A 15,121-nucleotide genomic window follows, 5' to 3' on the forward strand; every position below is an offset into this window, starting at 1 on the left:
ATAAGGAACCGAAAAATATGGGAGATTTTAACATAAATTGTTTACAACCCAATAAAATACCATAAAGATGGTTAAATGCCCTAGAAACTTATAACTTTCAACAGTTAATTAAGGAACCAACCAGGGTAACAAATGAATCAAAAACTTTTATTGATCATACCGTATATATGTCACCAGTTTAAGCATGGTTAAAGAGGCTCATGTTTCTAAATATTCTATTAGTGATCATTATCCAATATGTATGACAAGACAAGAGAAATTGTATGATAAAAAACATACTCATTCAACAATCACTTATAGAAATTTTAAGACTTTTAATGAGCAAAACTATTTAAAAGATTTAAAAAGTGCACCTTTTCAACATATTGAATTTGAAAATGACCCATCTGTTTGTATTGAAATGTGGTACATGTACAACATTTTTAATAACATTTTAAATAAACATGCCCCTATTGTGAAAAAGAGGGTAAAAAAAGACAGACAGCCTGAATGGTACAATAAAGAAATCTCATATGCAAGAAAAATGAGGGATGAATATCATTCACTGGGAATGTGGGCTGAAGATAGATTCTGGAGAAACAGAACAAAACATATCATTGGTACATCTAAACAGAAGTATTATAATGATATATGATAAAAGACTCAAAAGATTCTAAAACACTATGGAAATGTCTTCATAGCTTAAATCCATCAAATCCATCAAAACCACATGAACTTATTACAACTGGAGACCATAAAACAACCGATCATAAAGAAATTGCTAATACGTTCAATAATTATTTTACCTCATGTGTTGAAAAATTAAGGCATAGCAGGGCACCAAGCAACTCAAATTTTAATACTCTGACAAACTATGTACAAATGAAATTCTTGAAAAAAAGTCATAATAAATTCATCATTCCTCCAGTAAAAGTTTCAGAACTATTTGCTGAAATAACTAAACTAGATGTTAAGACATCTTCTGGTTCTGACAATATAGGTCCAAAGATTTTAAAACTGAGTGCTCCTTTCATAGCATCTTCCTTAACATACATTTTTAATCGAATGATTGATACTGGTATTTATCCATCTGTTTTAAAAAATGCCAAAGTAGCTCCAATTTTCAAATCTGGTGAAAAAATGTAGCTAGCAATTACAGACCAATATCTGTATTGCCAACATTATCAAAATTAATAGAGAGACATGTATCTAATCATCTGTATAAATATTTGACAAAGTTTGATATTTTACACCCTTCCCAGTCTGGTTTTAGACCCAACCATTCGTGTCAAACTGCCCTCATTAATATTATTGATAAATGGCTACATGAAATGAATAATGGAAATATCAATTTGGCAGTCCTCTTGGATTTTAAGAAAGCTTTTGATGTTGTTGATCATGAAATTCTATGTAAAAAACTTCAAATTTATGGCTTCCATGAAGATACTGTTAAATTTTTTAAATCATATTTGAGTGAAAGAACACAGCAAGTCCATATAAATAATCAGTTTTCTGATAAAATGTTTATAAATTTTGGTGTTCCACAGGGCTCAATACTTGGTCCCATTTTGTTTGTTTTGTTCATAAATGACCTTCCATTACACATCAAAAACTGCCATACAGACTTGTATGCTGATGACACAACTATGCATACATCAGGAAAGACTATTGCTGATATGCAATTAAAAGTACAAGATGATCTCCAATGTGTTGAAAAATGGTGTCATGAAAATAACATGTTCATAAATTCAGATAAGACGAAATGCATGGTTATAGGTACAAGACAAAGGCTGCGTTTAAATCAAGCAGACCCAGTTCTGACTATTGAGAATAATATTCTTCAAAAATCATCAATAGAAAAACTTTTAGGTGTAAGAATTGACTCTAATCTGTCCTGGACAGGCCATATTAATTACTTATGTTCATCTATATCATCTAGACTTTATTTACTCTCTAAAATCAAGAAATTTCTAAATATTGATCTAAGAAAATTATTTTATAATGGTTATATTCTCCCACTGATAGATTATTGTTGTATTATTTGGAGTGGTTGTGCTAAAAATGAGCTAGTCAGAATAATAAAATTGCAGAAAAGGGCTGCAAGACTTATTTTAGATGTTGATCCACTTTCATCATCAGCTCCACTGTTTAAACAGCTTGGATTGATGACAGTAGAGAACAGAATCTCATACCACAAATCTGTTTTGATGCAGAAATGCCTTAAGAATGAAGCCCCTGTATATCTCACTGAAAAATTTAAAGATATGCCAGAAATAAACCAATATTGTTTGAGAAATGCCTCTTGCAAAAATTTACAAGTTCCAAAAGCCAAAACAGAGCTGTACAAGAAATCTTTTATATATTCAGGATTTATTTTATGGAATAACTTACCAATATCCCTGAAAAAATCAACCTCAAGGACAAGCTCATTTAAAAAAGATTTAAAAAATTACTTGTTGGAACATTAAGAAGCTGTGCGATTTTATATGCATAATAATTTTCTCACACTTACTCAAACTTATGATATTGTTGATGGCAATACTATATGTCATATATGAATTTGTAACTTTTACCTGTTTTGAAAATTGTATATTTCATAACAATTTTTTATTGCATTATTCATGTATGTGTGTTTGTTTGATATTTTGTAATTGTTTGTTATATGTCATTGTATTTCATGAGGGCCTCAGGGAAGATTAGCTTTATAGCTAACTGTGTAACCCTCTTTAAATAAAGAATTATTATCATTATTATATTATTATTAATGTAACAATAATATTTTTATTATTGTTACATTTCCATGTAACCATAGCCAGTGCCTATGAAAAAATTACCTACTTTAACCAATTTAGAAATAAACCCCCTATATGGTGATACAATCTGTATTTAGTGATTATTATTATTTTATTTTATAAAAACGAGATTATAGAAAATGTTACTAGAAAATAATTACATTAGATGTATGTTTCATTATAATACTTTATTCTGATTGGCTAACTGCACATCACACTTTATTCCGTAAGCAGTTGCATTGCTCAATACAACTTTTCATTCATGATAACACGTGGTCCAACAATAAAGTGCACAGGTGAATTAAATAAAAAAATATATAAAATTCATGTTTTCATGATCATAGCTAAAAAATGTAATTATACATTTTTGTAAGTATTGAATCACAGGCACTAGACGTTCTGTCAATAGCATGAAAATATTGGCAATGGGAAGAAAATAGTGTCCATATATATTATATATATGGATAGTGTCCATATATATAATATATATGGACACTATTTTCTTCCCATTGCCAATATTTTCATAATAGTGTCCATATACACTATTTTCTTCCCATTGCCAATATTTTCATGCTATTGACAGAACGTCTAGTGCTCTATATTATATATATGGACACTATTTTCTTCCCATTGCCAATATTTTCATGCTATTGACAGAACGTCTAGTGCCTGTGATTGAATGCTTCTTTTTGTAACTTTATAGGGTTGTAAAAGCGTTGACCGTGCGCACATTTTTAGAATGAAGCGCAGAATACAAAATGTACTTCGGTCAACGCTTTTACAACCCAATAAATTTACAAAAAGAAGCATTCAATTCTTAAATGCATTTTTAGCCATCTGTTGAAATGATCTTTTAGAGGTTTGGTCCCAACATTTAACGTTTATGTGTTAAGTTTATTTCAGAGACACATCCCGGTGTTAAAAACCCTTAGTCAGGAAGACAGACTTGTCTATAATGTCTTGTGAACATGATCTGAAGGATATTATTTGATATTGTGTATGCTGATATACACATGGCATGCATTCTTCTTTATCTTCTCTTTGTATAATAGTAAAAAGTATTCCATCAATCCCAAAACACATCTTTTGATAGTTATCAGTTAATATAACTTATGTGCATTGTACCAGTCGTTCAAGTCCGCTCAAGAGCATGTGCTTTTTTGTTGTACGATCGCGACCTATATTTTAACCCTAGCATAAATAAGACTCATGTGACGAGCACGGCGTGTGCTATCACATGTCTTATCAGAGACATATTGTATATGTGTCTCTGGTCTTATGCAGCAACAAAAAATCTGCGATATGATCGGTGTAAATAACACCCATCAATACTATCCTTCACCCCGGGGATAGATATAACATTGTCAATATTCCAAAAAAATAAAAAAAGGCACTGGCTACGGTTACATGGAAATGTAACAATAATAAAAATATTATTGTTACATTGGAGACTAATTGCCGGAATGCAAAGTTGGGTGAGGAACCGAGTAATTACAAATGTAACAATAATTACTGAGGCTACGGTTACATTACGTTATTGTTACATGAAAAACAGCAATGTACGCTAGATTGATTAAACTTAAATCTTCTATAGTTGTATTGCTTCATTCTTTCATATACATGTACTAAACAATACTTGTGATTTAATACTGATCAATAATAAAATACTATTATTCAAAAAATGGTTTACAGGCCCGTAGCCAGGAATTTCCGAGGGGGGGGGAGGGGTTCGTTGGACTCATGAACTCAGTCACAATTTAAACAAAACTTTGACTTTAACAGTGCTTATATGATTACAAGGAGGGTTCGTCCGAACCCCCCCCCCCCCCCCCTGGCTACGGGTATGGTATACAACTTGATTAATTTTACTACGTATTAATGGTTTTGATGTTCTTAAAGATACTACTCAAGATTAGGAGTGTGACTGTCAAAGGCGAAAAATATAGTTCAATGGTTTCACTTTTTTAAAGTATTTAACTGCACACCTACTCTTATTACTGTCATTATACTTTGGACCAATTTTGTTTATGGTGAAAAAAATAAAACTTGGGATGCGTTTTAAACGAAACGGAAACAATATCAAGACATACATTTCATACAGCTTTATAACTTGACGCAAATTGATAATCAAAAGCAAAGTTTGCTAACTGTAACTTAAATACTAAGAAATTCTGTATGTACACGTATCCGTGGAGCACGTAATTTCGTTCATCAAAAATGTGTCGGACTTTAAAAACAACTTACTGGATTTGTAGAAATTGTCATTGTAAATAAAAAATTACAGTAAATAAATTGTATGTTATAAATGTATGTAATAAATGTCCTCAACTTTTATTATTTAGTACATATTACTAGTCCCATCGTACATTGCTTTTTTCATGTAACAATAACGCAATGTAACCGTAGCCTCAATATTTATTGTAACATTCGTAATTAAACAGGTCCTTACCCAACCAAGCGCTCCGGCATTTAGTCTCCAATGTAACAATAATATTTTTATTATTGTTACATTTCCATGTAACCGTAGCCAGTGCCTAAAAAAAAGGCCAAATATTCCCCAAAAGAAACAAAATTGCTTAAATTAAGAAAAAACAACAACAAAAAAACATAATGAAACCGAAAAAAGGCAAAATGAAAAATAAAGTAAATTTGAGGAGAACAAGGATTAGTATAACTATACAAATCCTTGAGGAGATGAAAAAGAATAAAAATATTCAAAATTTCTTGAAAATAAAAGAAAAAGGTATTTGACAATATAACTTTATTTGAGACTATAGTAGTTAGTCTCAGCTTTATTAAAGCACAAATTGCACCCATAAAAGAGGGGCGAAAGATACCAGAGGAACAATCAAACTCGTAAATCGAAAATAAACAGAGCAGACTTACGCCATGGCTAAAAATGAAAAAGACAAACAGACAAATAAAAGTACACAAGAAAACAAGACTAAGCAACACGAACCCCATCAAAAATTGGGGTTGATCTTACGGGTGCTCCGGAAGGGTAAGCAGATCCTGCTCCACATGTGGCACCCGTCGTGTTGCTCACTGATATTATTACAAACCCGGTAAATACTAGTAGTCTCATTTGGTAGGTCACATTTATGAAAAGGGAAGGAGATTGTAGTTACGACGTAAGAAGCAGTATCCGAAATCAATGTGAAACGGTTATTCCGACATATAACGGTCAACCAACTCGTGATGGCGTCCAAAAAAATTACGAAGGCCTACATAGAAATGGAAAGTTCACATAAGAGGGCAAAAGGCATGAAAAAAACAACAATATAATGATGACATTTGTGATTTTTCGTACGGGTATGGATTGAAAACCCCATATTGACAGAAACAAGTGCCTGTGCCTCAGTTTCATAGACTGCTAATAAAGGAGTCTAAAGATTTCACATGCAGACTATTGGTTGGATTTAGTATATATTTCATTTTATTGTCAGAAAAATCTTTGTATTGAGTTTTTAAATCATTAAAAAAGACATGTCTTAAATCATCATTTACTTTACATATTAAGTTTTCCTGATTCAATAGCGATTGAATGATCACTTATTTTAAATTTGCATATAAGTTTTCTTATCAAGATTAGGCTATGTCAAATACAATTCTTGTTTATATTCTTTTTTTATATGCTTAAAAAAAGAAATTTGCGCAGCAGCATCGGTGTTGAAAAAATCTTGCTCTGGAAATTCGAATCTTAATTCATAAGCATATTTTTAATTTTACATCCCGGTATTATAACGCTTGGTCGATTTAGGGTAAACCAAATAAAACTGACAATTGCTCACAAGGGGGAGGGGGTTTACTATCTTTTGGTGGGTATACATATATAGGGATGGGCCAAAAATATGGGTCATGATCCTCCTTTTTAATTACATACTAATCCAGAAGATAACTTTAAGTAAGAGGTAGAGAGCTAGAATATTTCAACAAAAGTTGCGCTCCGGTTATCTTCCATTACACAGCAACGTAGCTATACTGACATGTAAACCCGGTTAGACATTTTATATTTGTATTCTATTGATGCTTCAAGAGCATATGTTACAGCGTTCGACACCGAGAAGTTAAAAATTTCCATACAATAGTTATCAAAGGTACTAGGATTATAATATAGTACGCCAGACGCGCGCGTTTCGTCTACATTAGACTCATCAGTGACGCTATTTTCCCCATTCAATCTAAATATGTTATAAAAAGTAAACCTACATGTACTACTTTTTTCAGAGATAAATGGTCCGAAATTTAAGATTTAACCAAATGTTAATCCTTCTTAAATACGTTCTTTTTTTTTTTGAAAGATTAACGTGATCCGCGTGTGGAATTGGTAAAAGCATTTAGCATATCTTCTTTGCATAAGTATGCTCTAGATTTGCTGAAAGAATATAAAAAGGTACCATTACCAGTATTTTTTATAACTGTTATCAAGACAAATAAGTTAGTGTGATCTTCGTAACATTTTGGTATTCAATGATCAAACCTCTGTTTCCTCCGAAAAATATATAAACATAGGCTTGCAATTTGAATAATTTGAAGTGGATATACAAGTCTAAATATAAAAGTTGTCTCTGAGTTTTAAAAGAAATTAATATAGTTTAAATACGCGCACAGCGAAGAGGACTCAAAAAGAAATATTACACAACAACAAATATTCATATTACAATTGCTCAACATGTTCAACATAGAAAAAAGTAAAAAAAAAAAAAAATTACCGAACTGAAAGGAAAATTCAAAACAGAAAGTCACATCGAACGGAAAACAACTATCAAATGCCTGACTTGGTACAGGCTTTACATCCAAAAATAGAATAACAAAAATACCGAACTCCTTGGAAAATTCAAGGGAAAGTCCTAACAAATGGCAAAATTAAAAGCTCAATCACTTTAGACGAACGAAAAAAGAACCGATTCTTTATTTAGAAAATGATGGATTAAACCTGTTTTTAAAGCTAGAGAAACCTCTCACTTGTATGTCAGCCGCATACAATTCCATTATACTGATAACAATGTGAGAACAAAACAAACCGACTTAATAAGTAATATTGGCAAAAATGGCAAAAAAGGGTAATCAGACACGAGGATGACATGAATGATGGTAACATAGACTCATTAATAATAATAATGTTCCTGTTTGTATTTATTTTATCAGAATAATTCCCATTTTTATTATATCATATTATATACTAAGTAATTTTCTATTTGGTACAATGTAAACTTGGGCATGTCATTTAGCATCGGCTCAAATTATAATATGTACCAACCCCTCTGCATCAGGCACGAGGATGACATGCCAGGTTTGTGCATTTCTTCATAGTATTATAACCAATTTGTCTATTTACATTCATGTTACCACACATAATCGTCTATATCCCATCTTGCCATGCAGCACCATCCATTGGTGGCTTTTGCAATTAAGTTATATATCCAATATATATAACATAACAAAAATACCGAACTCCTAGTCAAATTCAAAAAGGAAAGTCCCTTATCAAATGGCAAAATCAAAAGCTCAAAAACATCAAACGATTGGGGGAGAAATAATGTCATATTGCTAACTAAACTTGGTACAGGTTTTTCCTTGTGTAGAAATTGAAATTGATGGATTAAACCTAGCTAGATGAACCTCTCACTTGTATGAGAGTCGCATATACTTCCATATTTATATTGACAACAATTTGTGAACAAAACAAACAGACATAACAGGTAAAATTTGCAAAAATAAGGGTATAGCCGTCAAAATTGTGTAACTATGATATCTAAATCTCTTTAATAACAAACACATATATAAACAAAGAAAAACAATGACAGTTTTGTTTTGTTTGCTTTTTATGAATTGATCCTGATATTTTTGACGAAGGAAAAAATACAGATAATGGTCTGAACCTTAGACGCCGCATGATTCGATCTGTCCCAATATATGCGTTTTATATATTTACCCTGACATTTCTACGAAGGCTAACATCAAGAAAAAGGTTCGATCCATAGACCGCGCACCTGTCGCAATATATGCGTCTGGTAAGCAGATTTACAACATTTTTTTTTATAAATTCAATTTTATTGAATGCATGCATCTCTTTGGTTTGGTTATTTTTTTTTAATAGATTTTTATAACGGCTTACTCACGGTAGGTATAGTGTCCGGCTAGGATCGTGGTTTTTCGAGTAATTTGATCGGGCTTTTTCGCGGGCTTTTTCGAGTGTGACCACTTTTTTCGAGTGAAGATGATCACAAATGTAAACAAACAGACTTCTTTTCTAACAATACGTGATATAGAAGCTCGAGTTTGATATACGAGGTTACATGATATGTTAACATTAGAGATATAGAGACAGTATCATTCTGACATTGCTTTTCGTTTAAAAAACTAAATTTAGCCTTAAAATGCTTTAAATTTATTCCAAAATACCGAATAAAGTCATTTTCTTACACATACCAATGCAAATGTCGACGGAAATGCATACATGGAATCTATACATCCTTAGATATACAGACACTTTACAAAAACTATTGTTATTGCATTGAAAACGACATTTTGAGAGTAAATTCAGTTTTTCATGTCCGGGCTTTTTCGAGAGCAGTCCGGGTCTTTTCGAGTGTGTCCTTTTTTTATCGAGTGATTATTCACATTTTTTACAGCTAAAAATGTTATGTGTTTACGTTTAAAAACTACAGCCTGTAACAGAGTAGTAATCGAATTCGCGTTTCTTTACCGTCAGAATAAGTTACGTTATCGACAAACTTATTTCAGAAGTGACATAATTTAATTTTCTTCATCGACAAAATATTTCATGTCCAACGTGTACTTTTTCATTGTTTAAGTCGAAGTTTTTTTTAACACAGTAAAACATTTTTTATAATCAACCTCTGTCATTGGCATTTTCATTTTCACGGTAAAGGATCAAATACGGGATCTCCGAAATTTCTATCATTTGTTACGAGGAAAGTCATTATTCAATCGATCATATGTCTTTGTTCATGACACATATATATTATGAAAACAAAAATACATAATCTAGAATGTATGTTCTGTCATAAACAATGCATGGCTTCGTCGTGCGAATCGACGAGATCATGTTACATGTAACTGATCTTAGCTGTAGAAACAGTTGGTGTGACCTCGATAAAATCTTTATCAATTTAATATAAGCGATAAATATTCATGACTACAATGATAATGAATTTATTGGAGTCACATCCACTGTTTCTACAGTAAACATGAACTCGTCGGTTAGTGCAATCGGAAGACACTTTTAAAGATTGAGATTGTTGGTTTATTCTTTACACCTTCGAGGTATTAAAATTATTTCAGTGTTTATTTAAAGTTAAATTTATTTTCAAATCTCTTCTGTTTAAAATTGTCGAAACTTCCGTTTACGATTTCTGTGGTACACTATCTATTCTATAGTTAGGACCAATTTACACTATCTATTCTATAGTTAGGACCAATTACTTTTGATAACTATTTAAACCACTGGGTCGATGCCACTGCTGGTGGACGTTTCGTCCCCGAGGGTATCACCAGCCCAGTAGTCGACATTTCGGTGTTGACATGAATATCAATAATGTGGTCATTTTTATAAATTTCCTGTTTATAAAACTTTGAATTTTTCGAAAAACTAAGGATTTTCTTATTCCAGGCATAGATTACCTTAGCCGTATTTGGCACAACTTTTTGGAATTTGGATCCTCAATGCTCTTCAACTTTGTACATGTTTGGCTTTATCAATATTTCGATTTGAGCGTCACTGGTGAGTCTTATATATGTAGACGAAACGCGCGTCTGGCGTACTAAATTATAATCCTGGTACTTTTGATAACTATTATAATAAATACCCTTTTGTACAAGAATACTTTCTTTATAGAAGTATAGATCTACTGGTTATAGATTTTTTTTAATAACTTTCATTGTTGTGACGTCGCGCTATGAAATTCAGATTAATTTATAAATGAAGTTGCATATAAATTTTTGGTCATTGTTGTGACGTCGCGCTATGAAATTCAGATTAATTTATAAATGAAGTTGTATATAAATTTTTGGTCATAAACAGATAAACACAAATCTTTTAAACAGTTCGACGAGTGCGTCAATGTTACAGTAGTCTGTTTACTGTAAGTTTATACTAAGCCTTGCCCGATTCATCTGTCATTTATGGAAACTAATTCACCACTTTCTGAGACATTCATTTTTATTTCACCATCAGACATGGAGCTACATTTGTAACTAAAGGAAAACTCTCAAATTAAACAAATTTGACATGATATACTGAAACTTTCTTATAATCAATTAAACGACTGCTTTTCTTAGATATGTGATTTTTCATGGTCAAACTTTTTCATTGTTAACGGACATTTGGAGATATTTTATTGTAAAAAAATGGTGTTTTTTTAAAGAAATCAACATTCAAAATTTAGAACTTCATGAATATGTACAGTGCGCTGAATTATTGCTCATCTATGTACTACTTAAAATTGTACTTCGATCTGTTGCGTCCTTAAAATGTTCTGACCGTCTAAGATTTAAGGAAGCTTTAGCTGTTATTTTTAAATACTGCCACTTTCGTTGGTCAGTGTACAGGTTTAATGACGTCTTGTAATAAATGTTAACGGATTTTTTATTGTAAAAAAATGGTGTTTTTTTAAAGAAATCAACATTCAAAATTTAGAACTTCATGAACATGTACAGGAAGCTGAATTATTGCACATCTATGTACTACTTAAAATTGTACTTCGATCTGTTGCGTCCTTAAAATGTTCTGACCGTCTAAGATTTAATGTACGGAAATGTTTCGGTAAATTAAATTCAAATCCGAATTGAATGTTTATGACACACAAAAAGAGAAACCAGAATCTCTTGATGACCAAACGTATGTACACGTTGGGGCGATTTAGAGCTTTCAGAAGGAGTGAGATTCAACTCTTGTTGAAAGCCTTGTGGAGACCTCTAGATTTTTAAATTCCCTCCGTTTTTCTCATGGATGGAGTGTGGTCTCTCTGTAAATTACCCCATATCTTTTCATTTTCCTATTTACCGAAGGTTCCATGTGAAAATTTCCATTGGATCATATCTGTGAAACTAAATGTAGAAAACAGGCTCAAGAAAAGGCGAAATTTCTTTTTCAAACCCGAACTAGAAATCCATTTTTTTCTAATAGAGCACCTTACATGATCGTCAATGAGTTCAGGCATCTGAAAAATTATATAATCATACACAAGAAGGAAACCCTGAACAGGCTTTCAGCAATAATTTTTACCTATTTAATATTAAGTAAATATTAACATGTACATGTATTTGATAAAGTACAGATATAACAAAGAAACTGCCCGGTATCCGACGTAAGAGTACACGTTTTACTTGAAGTTGAACATGTGGGAATTTTTTATTTTTGCCATGGACCATTTAATTTTCATGGAGGAAAGGGCCTGGTAGTTTTTAGAAAACAATATTCAGACCCTGATTTTGACTTAAAAAATCTTCTGCCTCAATATTTTGTCATATGAAAAAAAATAATTCACAGAATGTGATCATAAGGCCAGCAAGTATTACGAGTCGTCAGTACGTCGTTAATGAAATTATATTTAAAAGGAACAATGATGATAAACTATCAGGAGTACCGCTAGTGTAAAAACAACCCAACAAAATAATCCTCAAAATCGTGACGGCGTCACGCTGCTCAATCACTGTGTTTTTTTAAAAATACATCTCTTAATTTGACAGCCAAACAAATTCAGTAAACACGAAATTTCATTCATTGTAAATTCACTTTTGGACTGTTTATCAATAATTAGTGTCCACCACTGCATCATATTTTCTTTAATTTAATATGTAATAAAAATATAATTCTTTTTCAAAACGGGTTTTATGGAATACATTGATTTATTAACCGTTTCTACCTGAGTAAATCTTTAAAACACATTATTTTATTTTTAAATATCTAAACATCACTTTATATTTGTGGAGAAATTAATTTTATCCTGGTTTGAGTTGTCTTCCTGCTTTGCGACCTTTACTTCCCTACATTGTAAACGATACTGGTGCGTGATGAGGCTGTTCCTAGTGGCGATACTCGGCCAATATGCAGGTAAGCTATACGCTGTTGAGATAAGTCTAATGAACACGAAACATATATGTATGCATAAAAACTGCTTACAGATACCATCAGAAGATAATTTGTCACTGAATAAGTTGATAACATGATTGATGAGAGTTGGAATCAGTTATTTGGGGTTTTTTTTCTTTCCAGTAGCAATTAAGTTTGTCGATAACGTAGCTAATTTTGACGGTAAAGAAACATCAATTCGACCACTTCTCTGTTACGGGCTGTATAAAATAAAGGCTCAAATTAAGTACTTTCAAGGTACATGGTGTATCAACACTTGCATTTTATCATGAAACAAGTATCCTTCATTTGTACATATTCTTTTTCTCACATCTTATAAATTGCATGTACAGTATATTTCTGTGATGTCAACAATCTAATGTGAGTGTTCCGGACCATATAAGTATTTAGACCTCATGGGACAACTATTACTCAACAGAAAAATGTCGACTTGGAAGATAACTTCCAAAAATGTCTTAAAAGAACTGTTAAACAAGAGTTCAACTGTTTTACTAACTGACAAAACAATTCGATATGATAAAGAGTCTAATAATTAATACTAGAGACGGACAAAAAACAGATACACCCAACTTAAGACAATTAATTGAAAAAGAATGTGTTTCAACTTGTAACTTGTGCTGTTTTGGGTAGCCTTTGAACTATAAAATTAATGCATTTCATGTAACCGTCATTGTTATAGATAAGTTTATTGTATTATTGAATCGTTTCTAATGTATACCTATATGGTCCCAAATTGGGTTTGCCCTTGGACACTTATTTTTTCGCCACCGCTTTCGCCAAAACAATATATTTTTCGCCACTTAATTACTTTATTCGCCAAGTAACATAAATATATCTTTCGTTAAAAAAATAATTTCTACCCCACCCCATCCCTAAACCATTAGTTTTCCCGTTTGAATGGTTTTGAACTAGTTATTATCGGGGCCCTTCATAGCTTGTCATAGCTTGTTGTGAGCCAATGCCCCGTGTTGAAGGCCGTACCTTGGCCTATAATGGTTTACTTTTATAAATTGTTATTTGGATGGAGAGTTGTCTCATTGGCACTCATAACACATTTTTTATATCTATTATATGGTCCGACCATACGCGTACAGTTTGATCATATGAGTATACGCATATGGTCGTGACCATACGCGTATGGTCCTAATACTCATATGTTCCGGCACATAAGCATAGACAATTCGAATTGAGACGTACATACATATATTGTATAAGATGAGATGTATGTTCTTAAAAGAGTATACATCTGAGATATTTCATTATCTATTTGTCTTGTATCTTGTATTATTTATTTTATATTTTAAGAAATGGAAACCGAAAATGACTAAATGCTACAACTGTGAGGAGGAGTCTGATTATGCAAATATGATAATTGGTCATACAGCAACTAAACACCATGATAACTTCCTTTTAATAAAAGAAAAGTGTCTAAAAAGTGAAAAATAGACATTACAATGTGGTTCCTGGTGTCGTTCGAAGCACTGGACACTCTAGCTGGTGATGGCATATGATATTACACATTTTGTATTGGTCTATCATCGCTAAATGATCATATTTAGGCTAATGAACTATTCATTTCATTGTTGATTTTATCTGAAATTTTATTCACAAATTTTTGTGTTCAATGGCAATAAAAATGGGGTGGATTAAGTGTGAGTGTTTTTATGTTGTTTTTTTTTATTATTAATATGTTTCTTTTATTAATCTCCGGAGTTCACCACAAGAAATATTATTATCTGTAAAATCAATAGTAGCATAAAATGAAGTTAAAATGAATATGAGTTCCCTGCATAATGTTCTAGACACCGTTTTGTTAAGGATCAAGTTATTTCTAAATAAACTGGAGAATAGTTGTATAACGCTCTCCAAACAGAATATTTGCATTACTAGTAAATTGAAAAAAGATTTATTTTGATATATTTTTTATGACTTATTGGGAACATATGATATTGTCCTTCACTGAATTACAGTTATAAACTAGAAAAAAAGTCATTTTTGAAAGCCTAGAATACCTTCAAATTTTCTGTAAAGACCCGGACCATTTGTCTAAAAACCCGGACGAATTCACAGTTGCTTTCGAAAAAATCCGGACAATAACAAACTATGATTTCTTTTTATTTAATACAAGCAAATTGAGCTTCTTTGTTGATCAAAACATATATAGTATTCAATATAAGATGGGTAGTAATGTTAAAAACTTATAATTACGAAATATCCGAACTTATCGAAATCA

General features: G+C 31.8%; 1 protein-coding gene and 1 long non-coding RNA gene across 2 annotated transcripts; both read left to right on the top strand.

Moving 5' to 3' along the window:
* Positions 1-630: 630 nt before the first annotated feature.
* Positions 631-1,125, top strand: LOC139490101 (uncharacterized). The gene has a single exon (XM_071276952.1). It carries the CDS (start codon positions 631-633, stop codon positions 1,123-1,125), a length of 495 nt encoding a protein of 164 aa, XP_071133053.1.
* Positions 1,126-12,711: 11,586 nt separating this feature from the next.
* On the top strand, positions 12,712-14,538 carry LOC139488764 (uncharacterized). Its single transcript, XR_011656075.1, has 2 exons — positions 12,712-12,849; positions 14,194-14,538. It is a non-coding gene; the product is annotated as an uncharacterized lncRNA (long non-coding RNA).
* Positions 14,539-15,121: the final 583 nt, after the last annotated feature.

The sequence above is a fragment of the Mytilus edulis genome, chromosome 9 (genome assembly GCF_963676685.1).
Source record: "Mytilus edulis chromosome 9, xbMytEdul2.2, whole genome shotgun sequence".
NCBI classification, from domain to species: Eukaryota; Metazoa; Mollusca; class Bivalvia; order Mytilida; family Mytilidae; genus Mytilus; species Mytilus edulis.